The sequence below is a fragment of the Phascolarctos cinereus genome, unplaced genomic scaffold, assembly GCF_003287225.1.
Source record: "Phascolarctos cinereus isolate Bilbo 61053 unplaced genomic scaffold, phaCin_HiC Scaffold_2;HRSCAF=192, whole genome shotgun sequence".
Taxonomy (NCBI): Eukaryota; Metazoa; Chordata; class Mammalia; order Diprotodontia; family Phascolarctidae; genus Phascolarctos; species Phascolarctos cinereus.
The window spans coordinates 396,025,511-396,034,973 of NW_027555625.1; the positions used below are offsets into that span (position 1 = coordinate 396,025,511).

At 34.1% G+C, this 9,463-nt stretch overlaps 1 protein-coding gene across 2 annotated transcripts in view; it reads left to right on the top strand.

Moving 5' to 3' along the window:
• Positions 1-9,052, top strand: part of GABRG2 (gamma-aminobutyric acid type A receptor subunit gamma2) — a 138,110-nt gene extending 129,058 nt beyond the window's left edge. Inside the window, exons 7-10 of one of the 2 annotated variants that reach the window (XM_020992420.2) lie at positions 879-1,031; positions 4,126-4,331; positions 6,693-6,716; positions 8,134-9,052. In XM_020992420.2, the coding sequence (XP_020848079.1) occupies positions 879-1,031; positions 4,126-4,331; positions 6,693-6,716; positions 8,134-8,409 (659 nt within the window). In that variant the 3' untranslated portion in view covers positions 8,410-9,052. The remainder of the gene's footprint in view (positions 1-878; positions 1,032-4,125; positions 4,332-6,692; positions 6,717-8,133) is intronic. The other variant, XM_020992421.1, reaches the window with a different exon arrangement.
• Positions 9,053-9,463: the final 411 nt, after the last annotated feature.

The window sequence follows — 9,463 nt, forward strand, 5'->3', positions numbered from 1 at the left end:
TGCTTATACTCTTGTAAGATCCCAGATTTCACTTATAAGTTATCTTTTTGTAATCATTATTCTAGAGACTCATGATTCAACAAAGAAATGAGTTGTGGCTTACACATATTATGTATTTAATAATTTTGGAAATGAAATTGAAGGTACTTTTAAAAATAGGAAGAAAGGCCCCTTAAGCACCAGTAGACTTTAGGATATGGCTAAACATATTGTGGTTTAAGAGCATAATGGAATATTACTGCACTTTAAGAAATGATGAAAAGAATTCAGAGAAGCATGGGAAGGCTTTTTTTTAAAAATTAATCCCAAATAAAGTAAACAAAACCAAGGAAGTAATATACATAATGACAACACTATAAATAGAAAGAACAGTAACAATAACATAAACAACAACAACGACAAAACTAATCTCTTTATAATCATTATAATTACCAAGCTTGAAGAAGAGTTGAGAAAATGCACTTCCTTCCCACCTTTGAAGAGGTGGGACACTATGGATGTAGAACATTGCGTCAGTTGTCAGACCTAGTTGGTCTATTATTGAGATGTATGGAAAACAAATCAAAACAAAACAAAACATGCTTTTCATGAGAATTTCAAATGATCTTACCTTTTAGGGAAAACTAAGTCCACAAATCCGTATAGACAAAAAAAAATACTGACAACTAATCTGCTTAAAAATATAAGGAAAGATAAATGCAGTTTATAGGCAGAGAATTTCCAGAGAACTATAATATTTTAAGGTTGGATAATATATTTATGTAAACTACCTATCTAGTATGTGTGTTAATAGGGTTTGAAAACACTAAATAGGCTATTTATAGGTGTATTTTTTGCAGTTTGCACACTGACTCAGATGTATCTATGTTCTTTTCTAGGGGATTATGTTGTGATGTCTGTGTACTTTGACCTAAGCAGAAGAATGGGATATTTTACCATTCAGACTTACATTCCTTGCACTCTCATTGTTGTCTTATCTTGGGTGTCTTTCTGGATCAATAAGGATGCCGTTCCAGCCAGAACCTCATTAGGTGAGTTGCTGTCCATGTGTTCATATATGTATGGATCAGAATGTCAAAGGATGAGAATTTGCTACAGTGAATATTTAATTGCCTGCCTGTGGTAATTTTTCAAAAAACTTTGCCCAAATATATGAATATGCAATGCCAAGTGCAAATTACAATAGAAAATGAGAAAACTGATGCTATTTCCTTTGCTTCATGGCTAAAGGTATTAACTTGCATCATAAGTATACAGAAATAGTTTTAATAAGGGATAATTCATTTGTCAAAGCTTCATAGACTGGAAATTTTGGAGAGTGAATGAGATCATAGAAGTCCATAATGAGATGTTAAAACTATTATTATTTTTTTATTCCTCTTTTTAGTTCTGTTCTGTCTAGCAGATTTATTTTTGTCATTTTTAATGAGTAAAATGACCATCCTCACCCCAAACATTATCATCTTCTTTTGCAGGTAATAATGAGTTCTGGAAAACTCAGTCTTTACCTAAATTTTTCTAGGGGAATAAAAATCATATTACATGTGTCTATGTATATTATGTGCATAGACATAGTATCCATGTATACATATATGTGTATACATAAAATGAAAGAGATCTAGATCTAGGTCTCTGTATGAAAATATAAGAACCATCCTCAAGAAATTGAAAACCTGTCATAGGGAAGGATTAGAATGTTCTTCTTCACAACAACCTTGAGAGGTAGTTGCTATTGTTTCCCCTCTTTTACAGATCAGAATAAGAGAGGTCATGTGACTTGCTCATAGTCACACATATGATAGATTTTGGAAGCAGAATTTGAATTCAGATTATCCTGAATCTAAGTATAGCACTACTATACACTATGCCAACTAAGCTGCCTCATATATATTATACACAGTTTTTCTTTCTTCCTCTCTTTTTTCTCCTCTCTTTTTTTCTTCCTCAGCTTCTTTCTTTCTTTCTTTCTTTTTCTTTCTCTTTCTCTCTCTCTCTCTCTCTCTCTCTCTCTCTCTCTCTCTCTCTCTCTCTTCCTTCCTTCCTTCCTTCCTTCCTTCCTTCCTTCCTTCCTTCCTTCTTTTTTCTTTCTTTCTTTCTTTCTTTCTTTCTTTCTTTCTTTCTTTCTTTCTTTCTTTCTTTCTTTCATTTCCTCTTAATTTATAGTAGATACTCTCAATCAGTGTCTATGGAATGAATGAATGCATAGTCTCTCTTCCTACTCCTTAATATTCAGCAAATTTATCATCTTTATTTTAAACACTAATTCAAAATTCTTATCCTTAATTAATATTTGCCTAGTTACTTCAGTGAATATTAAGTGTTCTCTGCCCAGAGCAGGTTAATAAAGAAGAAAGAAAAAAATAAATTTGAATCAGAAGATCTGAATTTGGATCCTGCCTTCATTAGTTACTATAGATGTGACCCGGGGAAGGTCAATTAACCTCTCTTTTATTCAGACTTCTTTTTGTAAATGAGGAAGTTGGCCTACATGATTTTTAAGTTCTCTTACACCCCTGACCATTACCCCTGTTGGACTTTATTCCTTAAAAACAATCCCAAACTTGACTTGAATTCAAGTTTGGTTTAGGCGATCAAAACAAGAATTGAGGTCTCCATGTTATAACAGGTTTGAAAAGAGGGAAAATATTTAAAGGAGAAAGACAGTTAATAGGTTGGAGGAAAAACTATGTAGATCTTGGGACAGTTCTCTAATCAATGAGAGGATGCATTGATTTCACTAGTCATTGACCAAAAACATGATACTTATGTAGATATGAAAAAGATAGTAATTTTATCTCTAGATTTATGAAACTGTTCCAGTAGTTCACCCCTCATACTCAGAAATCTATCCATTCCTCTGTCCTTTTTGTTTGGCTTCTACCGAAATAGACTATTAAATTTGCTTTAGGAGTCCTTCCAGTAAAGACTGAGTTTCTATCTTTGAGTGTAGAGTTAATTGTCTCCTGGTATCTCTATGGCTACGAGCAATTCTGGTGAACACAGCACAGTAATGTTTTTTAGATCATGAAATTTTGTTTTGTTTTTGTTTTTACTTTGGAACAGTGAGTCACAAAGCTCAGCATAGCAAAGCCTTACATTATCAAGGTTGACCAGCCTCTGATCCTTAAAAACAAATTTGTCTTTAATTTTGGCTGGGCTAAGAAATGAAAAAAAAAATCATAACATGTTGATAGCTAGAACAAACCTTAGAAATTATAAAGTAAAAATCACAATTTTCCCAAACACAAAAAAATTTTACACAAAAAAATTACAAATGAGGAAATTGAAGTTGAAAAAAGTTAAGCAGCTTAGGCCGTTGGGTAGTGTCAGAATCACAATCAGAATTCAAGACTCCTGATTCCTAATGGAGTGCTCTTTTCACCAAACAGTTGCTCTGTTAAATCCATTTACCATCTCTATGACTTCACCCTTCTCTGCCATCTTTCCCCTGTAAGTATTGTCTCCCCCATTTTGGGAATACCAGATGCTTAAGGGCATAGTTTACATCTTTTGTGTGTTTGTATTCCCCACAATTCAATGTAGAGCCTGACATATCATAAGCATTTAATCTTTTTATTCATTTATGTATGTATTCATTAATTAATCATGTGAAAATCCTGTCCTATGTTCCTCATAATGGCAGTTTTCATTGAGTTATTCTCTAGAATAAAATGCACAATACTGTTGATTAATAAACACTGAACTTGAGGTCACAATAAATTAGTTCTAATTCCAATTTTTTTTCTTACTACCTATATGTTTTGGAAGCAAGTCATGTAATCTTTCTGAGCCTCAGTTTCATCCTCTTCAAAATTAAAAAAAAATGGACTGTGTTCTCTAAGTTACCTTCCAGATCTAAATTTGTGTTTCTATAATTTTATCATACTAGCCATGCTTAGTTTCCCATGGTATATTTGTAGATGAGAAGAAATTACAGATCTACTTTTAGGAATTAGCAGCCAACACGTTCTAATTCAAGGAAGAACTTTGTTAATCCAGGTTTCTCTCCCTTCCCCATTACATACAGAGAGTTTGAGCATTATGGTGTTTCAGGGTTTCATCCTGATAACCAGGTGGTACAATAATACTTTTTTCTTTTTCTATTTTATCGTGTTTCCTTCCTAGGTATTACCACTGTCCTAACGATGACTACTCTTAGCACAATTGCCCGTAAATCTCTCCCCAAGGTGTCTTATGTGACAGCCATGGATCTCTTTGTGTCTGTCTGCTTTATTTTTGTCTTTTCTGCCTTGGTGGAATATGGCACCCTGCATTACTTTGTCAGCAATCGGAAGCCAAGCAAGGACAAAGACAAAAAGAAGAAAAACCCAGTACGTACAGTTCTCTTTTGAGACTATTGGTATCCTTGGTGTAGCTAGACCTCCAGGGCCCTTTTAAGTGCATATCTAAACTGTGGCTTTTGTTAGTCTTCAGATAGATGAGCTTGTGTTACTTAGCTCAAAGATGGGAACAATAATTTAAGTTTAGCCAGCCATAAGGAACGAGTAACATCTATTATGGTCATTACAGACAACAGAGATATGTGTTTCTCAGGGGCAGAGTCTATGTAATTGATGCATTCTGTGGGGTTATAATAGTTACACAAAATGGAGCAATTTTATGCTGTCTTCATTTTATGAGAAGTATATTCACTGATGGCAGAGTTTATCTATCATCCAGTCATTAATAGGCTGAACTCCATTAGATTTTATCTATATGCCTCCCCCTAACCCTTCCAATCTTTCTCTCCAAACTTCTTTTTCTAAACTCTTGATATTTCAGGACCAAATTCACATCCTAGGCAGCTTTCCAGGTAGGTTTTTAAGTTCAAAATGTGACCAGAATAATGAAGATAATATTCTGTTGCAAAGAAAAAAACAAAACTTTTGTTTTTGTTAGAGAAATTCCACATAGTTTAACATAGGAAATACAGATGCTTTGAATATAAACTATGTATTCTGGACCTCTTAGGAACGAATATCTACCGGAAGGATTTCTTCAGCTATGAATGATGTTTAAGTGCTTTGCCTGGTTGTTTAGAAAAGAAAGGCTACCCTCCTATTGAATAGCCCCATTCAGCCAACTAGCTTTCATATCACCAAGGACAACTAGCTAATGAGTACCCATGAGAGTTTCTTATATTCTACAGCAGTTGCTAGGGAGGGGATGAGGGAAGAGTAAGTAGATAGAAATTTATGTACCAGGGCAAGAAGATAGGGTGGCCTGCCCCCTATTTTGCCCTAAAAGGCAATGTAAGGGGAAGACTGACATTTTGTTGACTATTTGAGCCATAATATATATTGATTGAATCATTTTGAGAGTCTCTAACTTGCTATTTGTTTCCTGATGACACTCCAAGTAACACTGCTGAAATTATTGCAATAACAAAATATATAACTAATGTAATAAATGTAATTAAATATTTTAATTAGATAGTATAATGGACAAAGGTGGCTATGGCATGGATATTAAACATAGGAATTAGGCCTGTGATTGCTTTAGTATTGACAACTCTCAGGTGAGGAAACCTCACCTAACCAATACAAATTGGCACCTTCTTTGGAATTTTTAGTCTTAGAGAACTACCTAGAATATTGGTTGGTTCAGTGAGTTACCCAGGGTCAAATGACAGGTATTAGAGGAATGACTAAAACCGAGATACTCTTGGCTTTGAAGCTAGTGCTCTATTAAGTACTACTGCCTCTAGGACTATTATTAACTTTAGAAAATGTTTATCTTTCATTTCCCTGATACACAATGCTTGCTCTTTTCAGGTCTGTCCCTCCTTTTCTTTTTTTTTTCTTTTGCCTCTATACCTTTTCATTTTCTCTCCTTGGTTTAATTTGATTTTTGTCCTGTTTCTTACTTGACTTCCTCCTTTTTCCATTTTCTTCTCCTAATAAGTTAGTTCTATTGACATCTTCCAGTGTTACTTCCAAAACAATAAGGTTGTGCTAACAGCAACTAAAGAGTCCATAAGAAATATCCTAACTTCTATAAGCACACATTTTGTTTCAAAGATGATAAATACAAATATTCTAAAACCTATAGATTTTAATAGATCAGATGAAGAAAGAATTGGCAAGGACGAGCAGGAAGAGAAGAGGGCTGACAAAATGCAACAGAGAAAATGTAATTGTTGAGATTATCAAATGCATTCTTTCATCCTTTAAATGAATTAGATAATGTAATTCATTACTTAGTCAAGGCAGCTGGCAAGTGCCAAGACCATTCAATGAGGAAATAAAGTACCTAATTCTCTTGTAACGATGTACTGATGCTAATTGTGTAAAGGCTTACTCTAATCAGGTCTTACTGATGAAAAGGTTTAGGAAAATAATCATAAAACTTGTCTCCATAATGGATAAATAGGCAGTAAGAAGTTAGCTTGCAAAACACTGGGTTTTATAGTTATATCATAGTTTAGGGTCAAGATGATATTTAATCAGAATAATATTGACTTAACTGGAAATTCATAAGCAATTACCAGATTTTGGTTTTTCTCCCACGTTAGTCATAGGTTTTCTCATAGTTGAGGACTGTCCTTCTCTGTTTATAATTTCAGTTCTTTTTTACTTAGTATGTTTTTGGGAATGTATCTTTAATTTATCTTATTTTGTCTCTTCCTCTTCTTTGTTTTCCTTTCTTTGTAAAAAAAAATGTCATTCTCTTTTCTGTCTACAAAACCAAAGCTTCTTCGGATGTTTTCCTTCAAGGTATAATGTTTTTGGAATGGAAATTCACTGCATGCCACTGCTGAATTTAACTATTAACGCTTAAATGAGATTTTTTTTAAGTAGACATTTAAGCATTCTACTCCAGGTAATACATCTAAGAAGTAGAAAGTTCTACAGATTTAGAAATAAATTTGTAGAGTTGATTCAGCAGCTCCTACACCAAGTCACAGATGTTTTGAATTCATTTGTAATTCAAGAGCAGCCAGCACCTTGAACAAAGTGGGGCTTTCTTAAGCAGCCTAAACCATGATTTGACCTTTTTTCTTAGAAACCTCCATTCCACCAGTGCTACACAGTACATGGTCTTTAGAACTCAAATAGACACCTTAAATCTTTGAAAATTATGTTTCAAGATATAGTCTCTCCCCTTCTAATAAAATGCATTTTAATGTTTTTCATGCATATAAAAACCATATTAGAGTCCTTTGGGAAAAGTCCTGGAACTGAAGGTGTTTTATAGTTGAACAAACCTATCCATGCAAATGTAGTAGCTGGCTCTAAGTTCACTGCCATCATTCAAGATGGCGAATGATGATAATTACCAATTTTATTGGACTTTTGGAAGCTTATTCCTAAATGTTAACATAGTTGATTTTTCCCAAATCTTTAACAACTGAATTGGTAATGCTGAAGGAACTCCTTTGTCCTCTAATTCATTTTCCATTAGAAGAAGGGCAAGGATTCAATTACACTGAATAGAAGCAATGTTAATTTATGTTCACCAAACACTTACAATGTTTTGCCATTCTAGACGGTAAAATTCGTTGAAAATTCTTATTCACGTCAGTGGACTTGGCTAACATTTTCATATCCCTCTGGAGTGACCATTTAATGTGGAATTTCATCTTTCTAATGCATTAGCCATACCATGGAGTTATAGACCAAGGATATTTTAATATTGCTATAGAGTTAAAACAGAATATGCCATTAGAACCATCTTTGTTCATTTTAATAGGCTATTTGCATACATATAAGCATGACAGACACCTTGGTTTCAAAAAAAAAAGTATTCATTTACAAAAGTAATTCTCCATTCCATTTAATGCCTTCATGCCTCCAACATCACCTCCAATAGTTAGTGGAATAAAGTCTCATGTAGTTGTTTGGTCTAACCCTTTAGATCTTTGAGTTCATTTGTTGTTCAATTTCCTTGCTATAGCTATTAGCTTGATAATATTATTTTCAGCTGCATTGCTTAGCTCGAAATTTGAAATATGCAAATGTGCTCTCTTCATAATTTAAATTTTATCATTGTAGATCACGATTTCATAGCAATTTCCTGAGTCCCCATTTGCTGAATCATCATTCCCATTGCCCATGCTATAGACAAAAATTGTCTGGCTTTGAGGATTCTAACCAACTCTTTCATTCCCATCCCTTTGTATTATCCTCTTAGGCACCAACAATTGATATTCGACCAAGGTCAGCCACTATTCAAATGAACAATGCCACACACCTTCAGGAGAGAGATGAAGAGTATGGTTATGAGTGTCTTGATGGCAAGGACTGTGCCAGTTTTTTCTGCTGCTTTGAAGATTGCCGAACAGGGGCATGGCGTCATGGAAGAATACATATCCGTATTGCCAAAATGGACTCTTATGCTCGGATCTTCTTTCCCACTGCCTTCTGCTTATTCAACCTCGTCTACTGGGTTTCTTATCTTTACCTTTAAACAAGGGTGGAACAATGATAAGAGTCTTACTCAATGATTCCCATGGGGAGATGGTTTAAAGGTTCCCTTTAAATGTTCACTTAATATAATCTCTCTTATGCTTTATACTGGTCTCAATTTGTTTGTGCCATAATACAGAATATCCTAATCATGCCATGTCATTTGTCCCTAACTTTCCGTTGGTTAGTGTGATTTGAACATTACTGATTGAATGTATGAAAACTGTTATAAATGGAAAATAAGAATGTTGAAAACAAAAGTAGATCAAAATGTAGCATTGGCAGCTGTAACAGAAATGGAAGGGGTGTGAACTTGAAGTGGTAGGATACCTTTTCCCTTCCATTGTATAAACATATACATGCAAAAAAATTTTAAGAAATGTGCAACGTCTTTGTTTGGGGTAGAGAGACATGGTCAATCTTTACCCTTTAGAATCTTTCATTTTGTGAAGCATCATCTCTCAATTCAAATAAGTGTTACTAGCCTTGACAAGTTATCCTCCCATACCCCCAAGCTAATAATAGAAGAACAAAATACTATCCTTTTAAGAGCACATGTAACATGCTGTAAATATTGAAATACCTTATAATGCTTAAAGTAGTGCATGCATCGTTTTAGGGCCAAAATAAATGAAGCAAAGATACCATAAAGTATTGTCTTTTATTTTGTGGCTTTGGGCTGTAGGTGAAAAATGTAAATAGAATCATAAGGAATCAGGTCTGGGTTTGGGATTGGAGAGGAGAACTTAGCTGCCTTCTCATGCATGAAAAATTAAAATAGCATTTTTGTGTATGACAGTTTAAGATACCTTATTATATATATATTATATATATATAAACAAAACAATCTACATTTGCCTCTTCTAAATAGTCTATGAATCAAAAAGGATTGCCAATCTCTTGTGTAGTTTATTAAGTGACTGTATGTGCTTGATGCTATTTTTTTCTTGCTTTCTAGTCCATTAGATTGCAATAGAAATTATTCTCCATCACAAGATCGGCTTCAGGCTATTAAAACTTAAGCTGCTGGTAACTCCTTCCATACCAAGCTCAAA